General features: G+C 44.7%; 1 protein-coding gene across 3 annotated transcripts in view; it reads right to left on the bottom strand.

Annotated features, from left to right (window-relative positions):
* CECR2 (CECR2 histone acetyl-lysine reader) overlaps positions 1-22,051 on the bottom strand; it is a 96,531-nt gene that overhangs the window by 48,171 nt on the left and 26,309 nt on the right. For 2 of the 3 annotated variants that reach the window (XM_038185182.2, XM_072040041.1), the window contains exon 2: positions 576-670. The exons of the other annotated variant lie outside the window; for it this stretch is intronic. In XM_038185182.2, coding sequence (XP_038041110.2) covers positions 576-670 — 95 coding nt within the window. The remainder of the gene's footprint in view (positions 1-575; positions 671-22,051) is intronic. 3 annotated transcript variants of the gene reach the window in all.

Genomic DNA, 22,051 nt, shown 5'->3' with positions numbered 1-22,051 from the left:
AACAAAGCGTCTCTGGATGCTGAAACATCAAGAGAACATGTTAAAGCACTTTACAGTGTCCTGCAACTGAACTGTTTTCAATGCTCCTCTTATTTCCAAAAAAATAACTACAGTTGTCTCTCTGTAAAGCAGAGAGAACTTCCACACAAGTGAGGTGGCTGCACAGCAGCAAGTGTTTTTCTACACAACATACATAAAATGTTGAAGACACGTGATAATTTGAACTCTTACTGTGGCATCACTAAATCGACCAAATAGAGTTCAGAGCATAAGAGCAGTTGTGAGTGTGCATTAGTGCTACATCAGAGCATCAAACAGGTTTGTATGAGATACGATGTTTTGTTTTTTTTTTCCTCTTGAAGAAGTTTGCTTAACAACGCATCTGTAAAATTGAAAACCTGCAACTCAGTCTTGGAAGAGCTGGAATTCCCTTCCACTTAGTAAAGAATCTGGCCTGATTGCTGGTGACTGCCGATCACTGCTATGTCATCACTCCAAAGCTGTGAAACATCCCCGCGACTGCGTTAATTAGCTCCCCTTGCAAAGCGCTTAAGCCACAGAGCGAGGTTACTCACGTGATGTCCCTGCGCTGATAGCAACCTTGAAGAAGGCAGGCGATCAGGTCGCTGATAAACTCCACATCATCCCTGTGAAGAGCAGCTTCCAGTTCCTAATGAGCAGAAAGGAGAGAAAAAAAATGCCACCCATCAAACTAATTCCTTAGAATACGCTGTTAGTTTATTAGGACCAAAAAGAGCCAAGCAGCCTAAAGTACGCGCACAGCAGCAGGGCATACGCTGGGTAAGCCGACCTTCCCCATCGTTAAAAATACTGCTATTGCCTCCTCACCACAAGAGTTTATGGGGAGACCTTGAAAAGCTTTTACTCAATAACACTCTCCAGCTTTTGTCTGTAAACAGAAAAATATGGTTCAGTGAGGTTAAGATACTACAGCCTAATAAGAGACCCATGATTTCTGCTGTTCAGCTGACAGGCAGGAACCAACAGTTTCATTCTCCTTTGTTTTCCCACTTATGGCAACTACTGAGTTCATTTAAAAGATTTGCTCAGAAAGTGAGTCCCAAAAAGCCACTCACACGGAGAAGCACAAATTTAGATGGGTATGCAGAAATGGGTGAAAGCTAGCAAGCAAGTGCCTCAAGGAAATAATCAAAATGCCTGCTTTTAACTTATTTCTCTTCATTTTTTTTTCAATAACGGAGAGAGAAAGGGTGGAGGGATGTCAGACCTCATGACCTGGCCCCAAAGCCTCAACCCTTCACAGAGCAATGGAGAGTATTACAGCTTATTTCAGCACAATAGAGTTTGTATATAGGTGTGATGCAGAAACTCGCCAATAAAAAGGATAAACTTCTGAAATGCAGTTGTTCAAAGTTATGCAAAGTTTGTGTTTTTCAGTTAGCAATTTCAAGCTTTTCATTTTTCATAATGCTCATAGATTAGCTACAGTTTTATTCATATTCCAGAAGAATCACTCATGGTAAGAAAATCCACTTCCTATAAGTGTGATCATCAGCAGTTACCTTCATAATAAGATTTAATATGGATAAACAACATAGCCATAAGAAGCTATTCTTTTTGAGATTCAGAGTAAATAATGGATTGAATACAAATTCCTACTTGAATGTTACTCCACAGACTGTTACACAAACGGCTAAGCTAATGGCTACAGAATAAAGGTTAATGGCCAGAGAATAAAGGATAAACGTTTTGGCACTTACCCAATAAAGAAGGGAAAGTGCTTTTTTATTAGACCGCAGTAACTGCGGTAATAAAATTATTGATAATAGATTGCAGATTAAATGCTGCTTGTAGTTTTTTTTATTGGAAACATATTAATGGCATATATTCATTATCAACACCACTCTTATTTACCTCTCGCATAGTACCCAGAGCAATTCATAACCAGAAGCCTGGCACCTGCCCTGTGACGCATGTATTAAACACATCTATTATTTGGGAAAACTTAAGGCAGAGAAAGGACAAGGGGCAGCCCAACCCTGACACAGCATCTCTGCCACAGAGGTAGGGAAAGTCCCAAAAATCTCGGTCCTGGCCTTTAGAGGACTACCCTGCCTAACGAGAAGTTAATGCAAAAACTACAGTTACTGCTTGCCATCGCTTAGGTAGAGTGATGTTATTGCTATATAAACAGCAATCATGCTATGTAAATAATAATTACCAAGTGAATTCACTCGGTAAGCAGATAGTATTTTGGAGGCATTGACTTCTTTTGTTTGTAAAGGACTTTGGTGGTCATCTGCACTCTAACAAAACACACCCGACAGAGGGGGGAAAAACATATATGATGTGCTAAAGCATCCCCGGTTATGTTCAAATAAGTTATCACAATGAACTTGTGGAAAATGACACACAAGGAAAGAGAATAAAGGGGAAAACAGTGAGCCTCCAGTTCAGGATATCCCTCCCCCTTTCCCTCACCCACAGTACATTTGTGCACTAAAGCCGTCAGTCACCAGCCTGCCTTTGCCAGGATGTGACAGCCTTTTGTACGAAGGGATATTTAAATTGCTTCCCGTGAGCCCTTTCAGCCTGCTGTTTGACTAGCACTCATTAAACAGCAGCCACAATCCCCTCAGATAGCCCTGTATCACCAATGATTGTTTTCCAGGCCCGGCGGTGACCTTTACATTTTGGGAGCCCGCAGGTCGCTGGGGGAGATAGGGGACATGCCTCAGGCGCTGGGCGAGGATGGACACAGGGTGGAGCGGCCTCAGCTGCCTCCCCTCGGCCACCTCTGGGTCATTATTTGGCTGGGGGTGGTTAATTGTCTTAGAAAATGGTGCTGACACACTGCCCTGTCCAGCTTTGGTCTACTTCTCTTGGGGTGCTACTTGTGACAGGACAGGAGCAGAGAGGTGCTGTCATTTCCCAGCGATGGGTCCCGTGGTCCCATTCAAATCAGTGCTGCCATTTTCTATCCACACGCAGTTCTCTGGCTTTCTACCCCAAAAAAGGTCTAAATGCTGAATTTTTCCCACATGCCCAGGGTACTATGGGAATGCCAAAGAGCATGACACGATGCAGATCTCTACATCTCAGGACCACGAACAAAGAGTTGGGATCCTCTTGGGTTCCCAGCCCAGACTGTGGAGGAGGAGGAAGAAACCTTGCTTTTCCAGTCCTCCCTCCAACAGCAGCCAGCAGAGTGGCACGGAGCAGAGGTGGGCAAAGGACTCCCAGGAGAAAGAGGCCACCAAGCCCTGGGTCCTGAGGGCAAGGCCTGCCCCTGGGCACCAGTCCCCGTGCTCCGGCCGGGCCAGGGCGAGCGCCTGGGCTTCCTCCCCGCCACCATCCCTCCCCCCGGCGCCTGCAACCCTTTTGTTTTTCCCCTTTCTCTTTGAGCACTGAGCTGTGAGCGCAGAAATCTGAACCTTGCCAAAACGCTTTGGGGACAGAACAGAAAGGAAACAGAAGAGGCAGCAAATCAGCGGAGGAAGGGAGGGGGGGGGACACACACATCTCCTCCTCCTCCCGTAGCTGGAGAGAGAGCAACAGACAGGAGAAAAGCAGGATTCTCCCCCTCTCCAGCTGGCGTCACACCTCATTAGGGAAAAGCCTGTTTAACGTCTTTCCCTCCCCCAGCCCCGACTAAATCCCCTCTGAGTCATGCAGTGGCTGTTGGGAAAAGGCGGCCGCAGGAGCAAGGGTGACCACCTCGCCCGGGAGGCGCGCTGGCCCGCAGCGGGGTGAGCGGGGCCGGGCGAGAGGCCACGAACCCGGCCCTCTGCTCCCTGGGAAAGGAGCCAGCAGGGTGGGCTCCAGCTCCCAGCACGCTGCTGGGGAGGGATGGCCTCACCGAGCTCCCAGTTTCGGAAGACGGGCTCCAAAATCGCAGGGAGGTCCGGCACGTGTCGCGGCACGGCTGGGCGCGGAGGTGCAGGGCCATGGGTTTCAGCTCCGCGCTGGAGCTGAATCATCCATGGCTGGATCTGGTGGACATAAACAGTTTAAGCATGGCTAAGCCTCGTCCAAGTTAGCCACCAGTTTAAAAGCCCAATCCCCTCAGCTCTATTTCTATACGGCTGCCGTTATCAGCTTTCCACGGCAATGCTCCCAAGTGACTCAACAGGCTTTTGCTGAAGGGTTTAGCAGATCACCGAAAGCCACCCATGTGGGCCGAGCTGAGCCAGCCCCAACTCGTGTGCTGAAATTTCTGCATTGCTGCTAAACGAAGCCAGGACGTCCTCTTCCCCTCACAGATAATTAACGAGGGCAGGTACCCAGGCAAGAGTCTGGCAAATTCATGGATTTCGGGAAGTGTGAAAAGAAGAAGGGTACAGTCACCTAGATGGTGCAAGGAGAGGAGAAGTCAGCTGCAGGTCTGAAGCGCTTCCAACAAGCACCATGTGTCCCTGCTGTCCCTGAAGAAGCAGCGGCTCAATATGCAGGATGCAGGGGCTCTGGGAAGGACCCACTGTCCCTCTTCAAGGCATCCCGAAAAGAAGAGCACGATGCCCTCCTTTTGGTGCGAAGGGCACCCAACTGATCTGCCTGAAATGGCAGCAAGAGGTGAATGCAATGACAACCAGGATGCTGTCCCAAGGCTGAGGTGACAGGCTTCAGCTACACCACAGGCTGCTTGCTGTGTCTGCCCCATAGCAATCCTGTTGGTCTATCCATGGTGCTTGGCCCCTGCAGCATACTGAGCTTGCCTACAAATCCCCCCTCCGCAGCCAGATCCTCTTCTGCAGCCCAGTACCATGCACTCCTCGGATGCGATTGCTGCCGTTGTATGGAAATAGTGCTCAAAATATGGACCCTGTTGAGGCTGCCAACCTGGGGTGACAGAGAGGGTGTTGCACTCTGCCCCAGGAGCGCACACAGCAGTGGGTTTAGATGGCTGCAGTAAAGCAGCTACGGTTTCTGGTCCTGATGGAGTCTCCCAGCCACATTATCTTAATTTCAGCAGCTGGCTGGAGGCACCATCCATTATCCAAATATTTGAGAGGAGATTACACTCCCAGCCTCACCAGTCCCGGGGACAAAGATGCTGCAGAAACTTGCATGGCTCCCTCTCTGTGCAATGCCCCAGGGCTGTAAAGATTCCTGAGCAAAAAGTGCCCCTGGCTCCTCCAGTCTGTATTTGTATCTTGGGGAGAGGGTTGGCAGCTCCCCTCAGGGAAACATCGTCTTCTGCTTGTCCCCAGGGGACCACAAGCCAAGCTGGTCTTCTATGGTAGCTTCAGGGGTGCAAGGTGAGGGGATTCAATGATACTTGGCACTGCAAGCAGCCTCTTATCTGAGACATCATGGTGAAAAGCACACACCTGATTGAGAAGAACTGCCCTGCTAGAAAGGGACTATACTTTAAGGAGGGTAAGGCAGGAGCAGCAGAGGTTTTCCTCTTTCTTAGGTCAGTCCTTACCGTCTGCCAGTGCCTTCAGAGACCTCACTACGTTCCTCCCTCGCCTTTCTGTAAGCAGGCTTTGAAGGCTATTTCAAGCCCCTTGTAAATAGGAGCATAATGTTACGCCAGGGCCAAGCAGAGGTGTGAGATGACAGCTTTATTCTAGGGAGATGGTTATAAACAGAAAGCCAGGGAGAATTTCTCGTATTGCCTCCACATTACGGCTCCTTGCAAAGACCAAACCCCAGGGTGCTGGCAGGGCAGTAGGTAGCCGTAATCTTCCTTTTCCCCTAGCAGCTCCCTTCGGCTAAGGACAGGGCTGCACAAACACTGTATTCTCCTCACTTCAGCCCAAGTAGGTTTCAAAATACAAACCCTTTCCAATTTCGATGAGCATTTCTGGTCAGGCTACAGCTTTCTAGGTTTGGTTTTCAGACATACCCTGGTTTTGTCCTTTAGCCTTTCTATCAGGATGCTTAAAAATCTGGGATGAGCACTAGAGTGCTGGTGACCCGAGACCACTACTGAGCTATCATCTATCCCACAGCCCCAGAATGGTGGTGTCATCTCGTACTCCGTGCCAACCTGCTGCCTCTGATCCCCCTTGGGGACTGGGACCCTCCCCCCTGTTCGCACAGGGCACTGCAGCTTGCTCTGCAACTGGGATTTTTCACTGCCACACAATACAAACAAATATGAGCAGCTCACACCGGGTGGCTAAACAGTACTGAAAAGACATTTCAGAACGATAAGTCTGGTCTCCCTCACAGCCCAGCAGCCTACTGTTAATAATAACACTTTCCTCTCCTTATAGCTCACCTTGCCTGCAGGGTAACTGATTTGGGACAAGAACTACATTTGTTGTGAGTTTTATGCACTGTCAGCACTTCTGTGATGTACAACTGCTGCTCATTTGGTTTCTTCCCCCTACAAAGTACCTTTTCAGATGGACAGGGTACATCTGAAGGTCTGGAGTAACAAGTGATTAGTTTCTGCTTAATAGTTACACATTAGTACTTTATGCCTCCAGAGGAGCTTTCATCCTAGAGCATCAAAGCATTTTAAAAACATTTAATAAAGCTTTACAGCACCTGTGAAGGAAAGGGAGGCACACACCCACATACAGAGCAATTTTACAGATGGAGAAACTAACACAAAGCCCAGTGCCCTTACCAGGGACACATTTCATTCAGCAGCGAAGCTAAGAGAGAGCCCATAAGGTCTGACACTTGATGCCACTGCCATCTTTCTTTTTGATCAGTTTTATTAGCAGCCAACGCATTTGGAGATTGTGCTATTTTCCTCCACAGGATCGTTTCTCCTTTTCAAAATAATCCCCTCTTCCTTCAGAGCAGATAATCTACATAATTTACTATAAGCCAGTTACGCTGGCTGAGGGGCAAGCATCACACAGGGCACCAAACTGGCTTCAGCATTGTGAAGAGACAGATTTCAGCCCCAGTGGAACAAATGGTCACCAGCCTGTGGTTTGCAGACCCTACAGAAGACTTCCAAGAGGCCCATAAAGGGCAATTAAGAAAAGCAAGCTCAACACCAGCATGCTTAAATTTCTAATCAGAGATCTGTGCCTTTACGGGAACAGTACTGGGGTCATGCCCTCAAACGAAACAAAACAAAAACAACCACCAAGCAAACCCCACAGAACACAAAACGCTCCCACATCGTAGCTGACCACTACTGCCCAAGCCACAAGTTCAACTCCTCTAGCTGAAAATAACCTCCAGATACAACAGCATGAGAGGAAACCGAGTCCACTCGAATTGCATCCTGTTTGCCTCTCTGTAAGAAAGGCACCATTTGTTACTGCCTAAAGACTCTCTCCTGGTAGCTGCACAGGTACGGAACAACACACGCATTCAGATTGTTAACTTACTTGTAGACTTTACTGGTTTTTGCTTAGAATTCCCCCAAATGGGATGTTTTAGACACCCCTGACCCCCTCTCTCCATAAACGCTGGATTTAGTGTCCCCATTTACTAAGTACTACCAGTGGCTGAAGACTAAAAATTTTCGTAACTGTTTGACACCGTGCCTTGGCTGAGCGAAATCAGGTAGGCAGGAACAGTGCCAGCACAGCTACCTGCTCTTGACATTGTTTCTGGAAACAACATTGCCAGGCTGCCTATGGCACCTCCCCGGACAATTCGGCTGCACGATAAATAAAGAACAGCTGATCCTGCGATGTCACCGTCTCCTAGGGTAAGAGGCTTCCTGGGCACCTAGTGGGAGTTCTGCTAAGCTTTTAAGCCCATTGGCAACGTGGTGAACAGTCTGTAGCTCCAAAGCCAAGAGGCTCGAAGTAATAATCCGATTTCAAAGCTCCTCCTCCTCTCCAGCCAAAGGCAACAAGGGAGGATGAGATCAGACTGTAGATGCTCTTCATTTTAGGTCTGGCCATTGCGCTCATCTGCTCAGCATGAGCACGGGGAAGAGAAAGGATGAACGCCAAAATCTGGAATGGATTGCTTGGTGAAAGTTTCTGCAAAGATCTCAAGGCTAACTGGGAAAATAACTTTTTAAAGGGAATTTTTGCCACTCTCGATACCTCCAGACTGAGGCATTTAAGGCCAACCTCCACTTTTTTAGTGCACAACCACCCAAAACTCCCAGACAATTTGCTCTCTGCCACCACGTGCTGCTAATGCATGGCATTCAAGCTATGCAGCTGTTTTGCACTCGCGCCATCAAAGTTTTCCTGTAACAGTGAAGAGCAATGCTCCGGCGCTCACAGGGCTCCCCCACCCACCAGGATGCTATTAGCTGCTGCTAGATAAGCACATCATTTAAAAAAAAAAAACACAAAAAAACAACAAAAACAGAAAAAAAAAACAACACTATTTTCTTGTGTGCTGAAACAAGCAAAAAGCACAGATCATCCTCTAAGAATTCAGGTGATTCCCTACAAACCCTTTCACCCCTTTGGTGAAAACGACAGCCTGGCTTTTGAACAGGGAAAAGGTTCCTGCTCACCCTTGCCTGAAAAAGCGGGATGAAACGGTGAAATGCATTAAGATTTAAAAAAAAAAAAAAGGCTGTAAAGCCTTGCTTTTCTCTTTAATCTGATCTCCCCAGCCAGCCATTCTTCTGACTCCCCTTCAGCTGCTGCGCTGAGTGCAGTCCACAGAGTACCCATCGCAAACAAACCCTGGCTTGTGGCTCAGCGGGGAGATTGGCCTTAAAGTGCTATCGGCACGAAAAATTCTTCCTCCTTGCTCCGGGTCAAACAAAAGAAAAGCTGGAGAGAGCCTGTAGCGACGCACAGGTACTTTGTGGATCTCTACCAGTACACGTGGCCGAGGGATGAATCTCGCAGTGTTGGGATGCTGAAATCCAAGTTCCAGCATTTTGATATTCATCAAGCAAAGAAAAAATTGCAAAAGTACAAAGCAGCTGCCTACTGGTATCCATCCTGATGATGTGGTCAGCCAGCCACCCAGATGGATAAACTGCCTGTTTGCAACAGGCCTAGTCTCAAGTCTAAGAATAAGCTTTAAAAATACACATCTATTCCATGGCTTATCAATCTGTGGAAATGTAACAAACAGTCCGCTTTTGTACTCTCAGATAACAGCCTCCACTACTCCGGATAGCCAAAAGCAGCACCTTGCTTGTCTGTCAGAATCCAGGAGTTTCTTCCAAGCTTGCGCAGCCCAGACATGCTTCAATAAAAATTAATGGATTTTATACAATTTTTTATTATTATTATTGTAAGGAACACAGATGCTACTGTCTGAATGAGAGCTGCATACTCCCGGGGATAGGCTTGTCACAGGAAATGGTGTTCCAAGCCCGCTGAATATGGCAGTGTGAGTCACAGCTCCTCACGCAGCGCTCTCTTTGCCATCTTTGTGGCGCATGGCGCCGCAGAACCCAGTATCAACATAAATACAAGAAGTGAGCTCTTTCAGTCCTCATAAACTTCAGTCCCGTCCAAAATCTGTATTCCATCAGACACGAGGAAAAGCACCCCCAGAGCTTTTAAACCTCAAAGCATCCCTCCCCAGCATCGGCTACCTAGCCCCCATCCAGCATTCGCTCGCAGCTGGCTGCCCAGCTCTGATGGGAATCCCACGCTCCCCGGGCACTCCTGCTCGGCACACAGACCTGCCCTGCTCCACTGAGCCCTCATCTTCCAGAGGATGCTGGTGAAAAACCCAGGGGGACCCAGCAGCGTTGCCTAGTGACCAGGGCGGCTGCCGGGAGCAGATGAGACGAGAGCCCCGGACCCACAGGAATTCACATCCCACTCGCGCAGCCGGGGGAGAAGCAGGAGGGAGAAGGGCCTGCTTGGAAAAACAAAGCCAAAAGCTAGGAGTGTGCAGGGGTTTTAGGCGGAAAGTCTGAACAGCTGCTTCTTGCAACATACTCGGAATAACTTGACGCTAGTACAGATGGGAGAAGCGCAACCACCCTGACCATCGGCCCTTGGCCGGAGGTGGCAATGAACTACCAGGTCTGGAAGGAGCCCAGCTCAGGTTCGTGTTTGCCAAGGGCAGCGAAACAGAGCCCATCGTGCCTTCGGGGGGCGGACGCTCCATGTTTTACTCCACATCTGGCACTGCTGCTCTATAAAGAGGTGATGGAGTGTTTGTAGCTCTGCCTTTCCAGCGCATGGGATGAATATTGTCTTCAACGTACACGCCATACAGGAATTCCTCTCTAGCTCAACTCGATGCTGCATTTACAGCCAATAAATTTGCAGACTGTTACAAACACTTGGCTATTTACGTAGTAATTGTTACTAGCCAGAAATGGCAAATTGTTGCTAATGTTAGTAATAATTATGTTTATAAACATTAATGCTAACTACACTATTAAAACACATGTTATAAACAGTGCCAAATAGTGTCATAATTTGAGAGGACAGTAAACTATTGCCCAGATGCACAAGAAACTATGTCTATTGCTGTAACGCTTATCCTACAGGCTGTACTTCACAGTACATTTCTCCTCTCCCAAATTCTTCCTTCACATTCAGAGTAAGAAGAAAAACGCAGACTTCTTCCATCACATTTTTAGAAATGAAACAAAGGTCTGTTACATCTCTTACACCTAACAGCCAGCTTTGTCCCTGAAATTCAGCGATGACACTGGATTATCCAGAGATCCACGCAGAACGCTTGGGCTGGATGAAATAGCTGATCTGCCTGAAGCGGGGAAAAACAACGGTAACAGATAATTACATAACCAGCTTGTGGAAGTGTTATTAGTAGAGGATGGGATCAGGAAAGCCCTGGCCTTTATTCTCACTTCATGCATTCAGTGATGAGAGCTAAACTTGTCTGTCTGTCTCTCTCCTCCCCCTCAACCAAAAAGCCAGATAATCTTTACCCAGCCCTGTAAAACACTCGCAATCTTTGAGTAAAAGCAATGTTGAGATTAACGCACTGCTACTTCTCAAATACGCTGTGTTCAATGGAGATAACAGAATAATACTGGATTTTTTTTTCCCCTCTCTGCAGTGTGTTCAGATAAAGTAGCTCTAGGACTCGGGGGTAAACCCTGAAGTTCAACATTTTGGTTTGAAAGGACATTTCCAGTCATTGGCTACTGGAATTCAGATCTTCAGATCTCGACTGAGTGATAAAATACAATAAAAAGAGCTTTGCTGGTAGGTATCTCTCTCTTTCTTTCTGTCTCTTTCTTTTGAGGAAGCAATGGAATCATCAGCCATTCTGTATATTAACTAGGAAAAGCAAAAAAAAAAAAAAACAACAAAAAAACACATATGTGGACCTTGTTCTCGGTTATCTGCAACTGGACATCTCTGGAAATCTTTCCCCATGAGTACAGCTTCTTCCTCCTTTCTCAGAAACGATAGACAGAGGCATATCCAAGCAGGAGAAAAATTAAACTAGTGGCAACAGACCTTGAAGGTCTGACAGTGACCTGCAGCACTAAGGTCTTCGGAACTGCTTTCATTTGCCAGAACATAAATTAGACTCTTCACTAGGTACAGCACCAGGGTTAATGGGAGCTTTATAAAGCTTTCTTTGAACGTACAGATTATCCTTTTCAAAAAAGACTAATCTTGGGGTTTAAAGTACAGTACCGGGAGCCAGGAAACCTATTCCCATCTTTGTCAGGCTGGGTGACTGCAGGCAACCCACTTGACTATTCTCTGCTGTACCTCAATGCACTCAAAATAGGGACAAATACCTAAGTCTCCTATGAGGCTTAATATTTGTAAAACAACGAGAACCAGCTTAACTGTTCACAGATCTCCCTATGCAAGAGAGGATGGCAGACTCTCTTTTATACAGGCTTGCTCCAAACTCTCCAAACAGCAAGTCCCACAGATAACAGCAAGGACAGCTGCACCAGGCAGCTCATACACTCAAGAATCCCAAATTTCAGCATTGAAACATTAATCTTTCAGAGATCTGACACACTTCCATCCAAGGGAGGTACTCAAAAGGAACAAAACTGGGGAACAAAAGATCCTAGTTCGGTGAAAGCCATGCTGGCCCAGCAACTCTCAGAGAACAGCCTTCCTCTACAGGACCTGATTTCACTGTGAGCACATTACATACAGCTTAAGACAACAAAATTAATTCATATATATATTTTTTTTTAAAATCAATTGTTTCAGAAGAAACATACAGAAAAATATCAAGTGCATGATGAAGCAGAGCATTCAGCACAAGAAATGCCAGCCACTACTTTGTTTTGGAGAATAAATTCATCCCAGACACTATGAATATCAATACTGGTTTCGGGTATTCTTGCAGAAAGCACATAACATTCACCCCCAAACTTCCCTAGTCACAAACTCTTTGTATCGTGACTTTGATACATGTGTGTCATTTCAACTCTTAAATAAAACAAGGGAGTCTAAGTCATTCATAAAAGCGGTCCACATAAATATTGTAGCTTTGTCATACTACCTTGCTTGTTTAAAATTAGACTGTATGCTACAGGAGCTGGGATTGATTGAAATATGACTGAGTGCTTAGCGAACACTTGGGTATAAAGGAAACCCATGATTTCCTTAAAAGAAAACTCCTTAAAAACTCCTTACCAGAGTGCACACAGAGCCTTCCCTGTGCTACGCACCACAACATCTGGAAGACTCACATCTCTCAAGACTGACTACAGCTGTTTTCTGCACACACTAATATTTTGATCAATGCATTTGTATGCTGCTAGCATTCAAAACATCTACTTGCCCGTGGGCACAGGTGACTGTGACCTGGTCAGCTCCAGAGGACCGAATCCCTGTGTGGTGATGGGTGAATCCAATCCTGCTGTTGATGGGCTTCACATCGCTTGTGAACCAGCCTCACTAGTAAACCTTTAGCTCCAATGACTGCTCCTACCTCTTTTTCCTTCAGAAAGATACAGAAGTCTCAGGAAGCCATTTTAACTCTATAACCCCCATGCCACTTCCACCCAATGGAAACAAAAGAAAAAGAAAAGAAAAAAAATCACATTATACTCCACAGACCACAAGATTTGCACTTCCCATTCCTCTGAAATAAGTTTTGTGAATAAAAATCCCTCCCATGCATTTACTGTGGGCAGCCTTAATCAACACGGGAGCATATCCACAGCCAGAAGTCTAGGAACAGCATCCAGAACTGTTTCCGTACTGATCCCTATCTCGGATGCAAAGAATTTGCTTCTCCCAGCCCGTAGACCTAAGAAATTAAAATCCCCCCAAAGTCAAACTAATTTTTGTGTAAACTGAGGTATCATAGCTGTTTTATAATCAATAGCAAACTTTTTTTTTTCCCCTCATAGCAGCACTTGCAGAGCTAAAGCAGATGCGGTGCTATTCTTTCTTTTTGAACACACACCCAACCTGCAGCCCCTGTGTGCTTGCTGGCGATGTGGAAGGTAAAGCAGTGAGGAACACTGAAGGATTATTTCTCACAATAGCAGAAAGCAGGAGTCCCAGCTCCTGGGGAGGGGTCACGGGGAACGATGAGCATGTCGACTGCATCAGCAGTCTTCGGACTTCCTTGCTGTGATTTTGTATCTTAAAGCTATCTTAAAAGGGAGCTATCCAGGAAAAGGGTGCCCCAACGACTCAGATTTAAGAGTGTTATGGGAGTTCTGTTAAACCCGCAAAGACCACGAAAGGCGATTATATGTGAAATAAATTCTGTGTGTAGAACAGCCTGGAAAAGAATAGCTGAGGCACAGTTCGCAGGCTGTTTGCTGGGAGTCACAACGTATTGGAATAGATTTATGATTTAGGTGTTTCAGCATTAGTTAACACTGATTAGCTCAGATCCTTGGAAAAACAGAGAAAGATTAAGCTTTTCTCCACCCCCGCCCCTCTCACACTTCCCTTGCCTGGCAGCAGGGCTTACCAATTGTTTCTGTCCCTTTCTTAACATCAGAATGGCTCCGCACCACATGCACTAGAGGCAGATCACTCCACCAAGATAATCATAAACATCAGATTCAACAGATCATGCTTTAAGCACAATATCAGATACTCAGGTACAACAAATGCAAGTGTTTTAATGAGATATGGTTAAACAGGATTTCATTTATTTATTTATTTGGCCCCAACTATAAAGATTATTTGGGACACAGAAAAGCTGACAAAGGGCTGAATTTGTTAACTTTGTCTTCAACCTCCATATAAGCCCAGTAACACGTACAAGAGGACTTCATGCATCTTTATGGTATGTAAGCTCACAGCCACCACGTGCGCTTCTCACGGATGAGTGTCTTGCCCAAGATCGCACAGGAAGCCCAACGCAGAGCTGTAAAACTGTGTCTGACAGCTCTCAGACCAGGCTTCTGACCACTGCAGCGTTAATCCGCTTCTAATTCAGTTTCATTTAGCTCAGCTAACATTTATTCCAGTGGACTACGATACATGGAATTAAGCTATACATTAGAGGAAGACATCCGATTTGGACTTGTCTATGAATCACATCTCTAAACATAACTATAACGATGCAGCCTTTCAGGCAGTCATCACCCACAACCAGGGCACCTGAAATACTGCTGACCTGCCAAACTCAGCTCACCGAAGCCGAGCTCACTGGTCGAGGAGGACAGGGGAGGAGGACACTGAGCCCGCCTCATTGCACCTGCAGAATGCTGCCAGCTCCGGCCAAAGTCCAGAGTCCACAAGGGAGCACCTCAACACAAAACCCAACTTTTGAAGCACTTGGAGGCCATAGAAAACCCTTTCTGTCAAAACCGTATGGGATACTACACTTCTAGAGGACAGAGGGAAGGAATCAGAGTAGTTTTGCCATTGTAACGGGGATACAGCAACTGCAGGTTATACTGCTGTGAGCAGAGCCCCCCTGCAATTCCTTGCTTGTGTTTCAAAGCCGTGGCAATACAGGACTAGTGCAGAAAGGCACCCGATAGCAGACTCCTTTACAGCAAACCCAGCCAGCACCACTCCTCCAAGACAACCCCGGACAACCACTTCTGAGCTGACAAAACGTACAACGAAGGCAGCAAACATGATGCACTTGGTGCCTCTCCAGCACCGCGTGTGTGTTCGCCGCTCGCGGAGCCTACGTACAATCAAGCGCGTCTGGAAGGCAAACACACCGTACATCTGCACGGCGGGTCCGACACAGACAAGAAACAGGCTTATTATGCATAAGTTACACAGATCATCTGAGTGATTTCTATCCAAAAACTCCCAGACAGGGACACAGGAGGCCCCAGACTTCCCTGGACTGTTTCTGGAAGACCTGCAGTATTGCTTTCCTTGGGATGCTACTCACACTGTGATCAGATTAAGTTCTGTTAATATAAGACACTTAAACAGCGCAAACTGGAGCTAAACATGAAATTATCTGCACTGGTGTAAAATTATACCTTAATGCACACAGAAACCAGATTAGAAGACAGATGGTGAAGAGGAAAAGGAGAAAGAAGAGTGGATTGGATATACATATGTGGATTTTCATTCTGTGAGCTTGGCACAAGTCTTGGAGGCATTTTTTATTTCCAGCATAATAGAAAGTTGCCTGACAGTGCTGGTACACTAGATAAGGGGAAAAAAGAGAGCAGATGCTTTTGAATGGCTTTGTAGTAGTATGAATCTGGCAGGAATTTAGAGATCAAGGTAGGTAGAAGCAATGGAGGAAGGAAGCTTTCAGATAACAGCAGAAGCATAAAAAAGGGAGAAGCAAGAGGAAAAAGGAAATTCTGGTGAAGCAAGAGTAACTCAGAGCCCAGATCATAGGCAAAAGTGCATGAGAAACGCTCAGCAGAGATGCAGCTTGGGCAACAGTGTGCACAACTCTGAAAGGGGCAATAGAGTGGAAGCTGTCAAAAGTGAATTAGTAATATTAGGCAAGCCTAGGAAAGGCTTGTAAAATAGTGTTATATCTCTAAACAGAGCGTATCCTACCTTGAACACTACATGCAGTTCTTGTCCCCACATTTGGAAAAAAAAAAACAACAAAAAAAAAACGAACTGGAAAAGCTAGAGCTGAGCACCAGCAATGATCAAAGGCATGAAAGCTTCTGCAGGAAAAACAATTTCACAAAACAATGAAAGATTATAAAACCAGAAATGGCATTGAGAATGAATGCTTGTAGTCCCTTCTGAAAAAGGGAATGGACAGACACCAGATGAAATTACCATATAAAAAAGAGACACTTTGCACAAGCAATAAACCATCTATCTGTCTCTTTGCCATGGAATATTATGGGTGCTAAAAGTGTATTTGCTTTCACAGAAGCAACAGGAAAATTATTAGAATTAAAAAAAAAAAATCCATCAAGGACTGTTAAATAGAAAAGGCAGTTGTTGAGCTGCAAATATGAGCCAGAGGCTGAGAGCACAGCCTAGGGAAGTATCATTGCTCAACTGCCCTACTCTGACACTCTTCTCTGGGTATCCACTGTACAACAGGAGACAGGATGCTGGGCTAGACAGACCTTTGATCTAACCCTGCGCATCCATTCTTGTGCACAAGGCAGAAAAGGGTTTACATTTCATGCAGAATCAGGCTGAGCATAGCAAAGTTCCAACAGGAAAAAATGTGATTTAAATGGCAAATGCAGAAAATGCTGGCTGCCTAGAGTTGAATGTCACAGAAGAGGGAAAAACACAAAGGTCCTAAAAAAATCTTGTTATGGCATTAAAACTGTAGGAATACAGTTTTAATAGGGACGGAACTTTTCATGACAAGTATATATATGAACACAGAAAAATTAATTTCAGGTGTATAAGGGAAGAGAGATTTGATTTCACATGACTTGGGATGTAAGCAGGTAGAGGGAAAAAAAGAGGGGATAAAAGAACAGTATTGAAGAAGACTCCCAACATGTAAAAACTCCACTCTTCTCCAATGCCTCGAGCTATAAGCAGAGACGAGAGAAAGATGAAAAATGCAGTTTGACACGCTTGTTCAACTTCCAAAGAGACGAATTTCAGATGAGGCAGTGGAGATGATCATGTAATTAAGGTACTGGACAGGCACAGAGAGATCAGAGTTCATTTCCCAGCTGCACCACGGACTTCCTTCATGATGTTGGGCATTTCACTTTGTTGTTCCATAAAACTAAGAAAATATTTTCTTAATGCTGAGGAAAGCTGCAAGGCTGAATTCTTTAAACATCTGAGATGCACTGTAGTGTCTGAAGGAGCATAGCTGGGATAGCAAATGCTGAGCACTCACATTCCCAGGACCTTGTCTCACCAGCTACAGGGACCGTGTGCAGCATGGGATGCAACCACAAGGACCAGAGGGACAGGGGAAATAAGGGCATATCAAGATGTCAGCTCAGGGAAATTATACCTCGTGAGGTGTGAGGGGATGGGATACTGAATCCAGTAGAACTATAAGACGTTGAAAGCCTGTTTATGGAACAGAAAAGTTTGCAATGCTTCTGAAAAACAACACTGCAAACAATGGGAAGGAGCCAGTGTGACAGCACAAGAGTGGGAGATGAACAGGATGATTGGGTATAACGTGACAAGTACTGTAACATCCAAGTCTACACTCAAGATGCCCTTGAGTATTTAGCAATAAAGAATCAGCGCTCTGCCTAACATTTTCAAAGCTTTCTGGTTATTCCTCCTCACCCCCTACAATCTAGAATATAAACTTTAAATCATTTGTTTATTAACCATATAATTAAATGAAATATAAATAGACTGACTTAGGATAGCAACACTGGTGTAAGGTTATAAAAATCAACAATAGTCTTTTAATCTGCTGAAGCACTACACAAAAGATACAGTAATATCTTTAAAATCATTGTTATCTAAAACAAAACTTGAAATGACTATTAACAGTAAGAACTAGATGATTGGTAAAGCTGGGGAAAGTCTCAGATTATATTTAAAAAACAAAACAAAACAAAACAAATATTTGCCAAAAGGCACAAAAGGACTCCCAGGCTGGCAGGGAACACAGGAGAAGCCCCCAGACCAGATCTTCCCAGTTGGATGCAAACTGAGCCTTGACACGCATGGATCCCACCTGCGAGCAGCACAGAGTACGTGTTTCATTTCTGCTGATTCCCCTCACCACGGATGATGTTTCACATGTAATTTGATGACAACACTGCCAGGCTGGTGCCACCTACCCTGCCGGTGTTGGCTTTTGGCTTGTTGGCAGCTCTGCAGCAGCTCCTCCCCATAACTTGGTGCAACACAGCAGATCGGCCATTTCTTTGATCCTAAAACTCATCAGCTGTTTGAGTTTTCTTGGCTGTGCTCCTTCACAAATGGATCAGCCTTTCTCCACCCAACTTGTGGTTAATAGTGGCAAACCAGCACAGTGTATGGGAGCAGGTGCCAGGTGGCACCAGTGCTAATTCCAAGCAAGGCACCACACCAAACGCACAGGAGAGCACCGAGCTATGAGCTTAAGAAACTTACTGCTTTTTTCCAATTCTCGAGTAAAAACTTTACATGAGAAGCTGAGATGTTGGCTTCCTACACACCTGAAGGTTCAGAGGGTCCAAAAGCAAGCAGGTCAGCTGGCTAACTCCAGTGCCATCCTTTTCATTCCAATTTTACCCAACAGCACTTCCATACAGATCACAAACAAATGGTTGATGCTGTAAATACGAAGAAATGGTTCTGATTTTGTAACTTAAGCTATTAAAATGAATCCAAGTAACTGTACATTAAAGCCATAAATTGCTTAAACATGTATAGAGAAAAAAATTGAGTTTTATATAAAGCCTGAATTTGGCTATAAATCTGCAGTTCTTAGCAAGATCTGGAGATAATGGACCTTTGACTAACAAAAATGATTAAAAGCATTAAAATCATATTTAAATGAAGATTTACTGCTTGCTTGTTTAAATCAGAAAAAAAAAACAATGGTTTTAACAAAGCTGCTTATGCTTCCCAAAAGCTTGAAGATGTTAATGGGTTATAATATAAGGATATTCAGAGCACCTTTTTAGGGCGCATCCAGAGAAAAAAACCTTTGGAGAAAGGAGCCCCACAGGTCTGCATCCAGGGGTTGTAGAGCAGGCGCTGTAAGCACACGGGGCAGCCTGCCTCCGCTGCCTGGAGTCACATAAAATTAATTTAAATTGGAAACAAACTGGCCCAGGTAGCACTCGCCTGGCTTTCAAGCAACACGAGAGCGAAGCGGCGTATTACATATTTTGCTGGCAGCCCGATCGTTAAAATTAAATAGGAGGTGGCAAAGCTGCAGGGCACGGCACCGCTACGCGTTCACGAATAAAAAGCAACAGTGGGCTTGGGAATTATGGACACTTATAAACCCTACTTTAGCACCTGGTAAAACGGCTCAACTGGGTAGTTATGACAGTTATATTAATGCGATACAGGAGGCCCAGATTAGCATGGTATTTACATAAGAAAAATAGGTACCTCCATATTTTCTGTAGGGAGTATCAAGACCAGTTAGGGGGAAAGCGGTAGATATAATTAATTTGAATTTTTCAAAAAGCCTTTGGTAATATTAATCACCACAGCCTATTAAGGAAACTAGTCATGGGGTGAGAGGTAAACATCTGTCAATAGATTAAAGCTAATTTAGAAAAAACGAACAGCATGAATAAATGGCCAGTTTTCAAGAGGGTTAATGGGGGAAGTCCCAGGGGCGGATACTATGATCAACATTTAATATATTAAATGATCTGGAAAGGGGCACAATATGAAACAGGGAGAAAAATTGTTGACAATACTGCTCTACGCTAGTTAAAAGCGGAGAGAATTGTGAAAGAGAAGCTGAAGGACCTACCCAAGTTAGGGCAAATAAATTTTAGTATATACAAGTGCAAGGTTATGCAAATTGGCAAGAAGAGTTTGAGCTAATTGTAGGCACGGATGGGTTCTACATTAATTGCAACCATTTGGAGAAAGATCTAAGTGCTCTTGTGGACAACACAGGGAAAACATCTGCTTAGTGTCCAGCCATTGTCAAAACCACAAACCAGATGTGTAGTTCCATATTAGAGAGAAATAAAGAATAATATGGAAAACAATTTCAGTCTCAAACGTTACATTCGACCCCTTTGTCTTCGTAATGAAACTAAATATCAAAATTGCAGAAAGAGCTGACAAAAATTAGAGCTCCAGAAAGGAGCTTGTCTAAGGATTTATTTACAAAACACATGCATTACAAAACAGACCCGCTGGACTCTAGTGTATTGGATGGCCTACAATCCATGGAAGAAGATTACTGAACAAGAACCCTAACAATTTTCAAATTTCTGGGCTATGTTCAAGGGTGATAAGTAAGAGGTGAAAGGATCCAAGCATACGATACATAAAGCAGGCAAAGAAAGCCATCTGGATGCACTTATTCTCCATTCCCACCCCTTTTTTCTTCCAATAAGACAGGAGCAAGCAGTTGTCCAACTAAATAAGAGACAATAGATTTAAAAGCAATAGAAGAAAACACTGCTGCACCCATACAGACAGAATTCTTCTCTGCAAGGTACTTACTGAAGCAATAACCTCAGAAAGATCAAAAACCACAAAACATCAACAATGCCAGCAATTGGAGTAGAGAATTCTGTAGTTTTCCCACTTGGAAGAAAGATAAAATCCCACAAAGACAAGGTATCTAATATTAGGCATTATTCAGGACAGGAAACGAGAACAAGCTGGGCCAGCGGTCTCTTCCAGAACCTGCTTAGAGGTTCAATGCGAGGAGGCAGACAAATCCTGGACATGAAAGTACCTCAACGTGAAAGAGGAAGGAAACGCAGAAGACATGATTTTAACTTCATTGTGTGAGCAGCATTCAGGGAAAAGATGGTCTAAGTCACCAAAAGAATAGCCGAAAAAAAGCTGAGAAATTGAGCATTTCATGTCCAAAACCTTCCTCAGCCTTCTCTAGACTCGTAGGAGGTGATATTAACTCTTTCTGCTGTCACCCACACTTCCATCCAAGCCAAGTAGGAGGCTTTTTTTGCCCGGGTCTTGCCTATGCCTGCACATTCATTCAGATCAACGAGAGGACTTTGAAGCAGCTGTTGTTGAACTGCATCATGCACAGACAAAATTTGGAGCGGACATTGTCACAGTGCTAAAAGGGTGACGGGCTGCCTAGGGCAGCAGGGAGGGCTATATTTCTGCCCCACAGGTCACTAACGTGGCCCACATCACACGAGTTTAGGCAAGGAGAAAGCTAGCCTGCATCCTTCACAACAAACACTAAGGACCATCTCAGATAGGAAGATCACTATGCATTTGCCATCTAATTCCTTCTCACCCCTTCCAGTAAATCCCAAGTCACTTGTTTAGTACTTAGTCCAATTCTGCCAAAACATTGCGTGCCTGCTCTTCTGCTTTGTCAAATAATCCTGATGGCTGCTGAGATGAACACGCTGCTGATTCCTAACACTAATCAACCATCCCCTGCTTTCCAATTCACTTTATTAAGCATAAAATTCAGAGAGACAGAGGGCATATGAGATCCCATTTCTAATCCTGGACCATTTGGGGGATATCCTCTGTTACTTTTCTAACTATTTACCTAGTACACATGCCTCAAGCTTCCTGTATCTGCTTAGGAGCACTTCCTTGTGTTCAGAATCACTTTTCCCCCACTTTCAGCTCAGACGATGATTTCTATCACCCGATTTCCTTGGCTCCCTTGGTGTGTCCTTTACATACATGTAAGGCCCTGATATACTCAGTGCTTACCATCTTTCTCTACAATAGTATCATTTTTCTATTATTATTACTTTTAATACCCTATGATTTCCAGTGAGCTTTTTAATTTTTGGTGTTAACGTTCAGAAACAGGCACATCACACACAGGTGTAGTCACAGAAAAGGAGAGGGGTTACTGCCAGTCTCAATAAATTTTATGGTATAATATTCCTTTATATGCAGCCTTTCCTTTCCTTTGTATTAATGAATATTTAAGATTAAAACATCACGCAACATATCATGCTGTTAGAGCCTATCTTGAACTGCTGGTCTGCTTTACTGCTCTAAAACCTTCAAAATAAAATGTCAGGCCCACAACAAACATGACCTATTAGATTCACAAGATTTTATTTTTTAATGATAAACACTAGTGTAGGGAATCAAAATAACCCAGAGATAGATTTAAATCGTATTTTCAAAGCATCTTCAAGAACTGAAATTTCAAGTACAAGAGTAAGTACTGAGAGATTTTGGTCAAAAGTCACAGGACATGGCACATTTGTTCTCACATCTTGAGTATCTCCACCAACTAGCTCTGGTTTAGA

The sequence above is a fragment of the Anas platyrhynchos genome, chromosome 1 (genome assembly GCF_047663525.1).
Source record: "Anas platyrhynchos isolate ZD024472 breed Pekin duck chromosome 1, IASCAAS_PekinDuck_T2T, whole genome shotgun sequence".
NCBI lineage: Eukaryota > Metazoa > Chordata > Aves > Anseriformes > Anatidae > Anas > Anas platyrhynchos.
The sequence above is the reverse complement of the archived record's forward strand: the minus strand, read 5'-3'. Positions and strand labels throughout refer to the sequence as shown.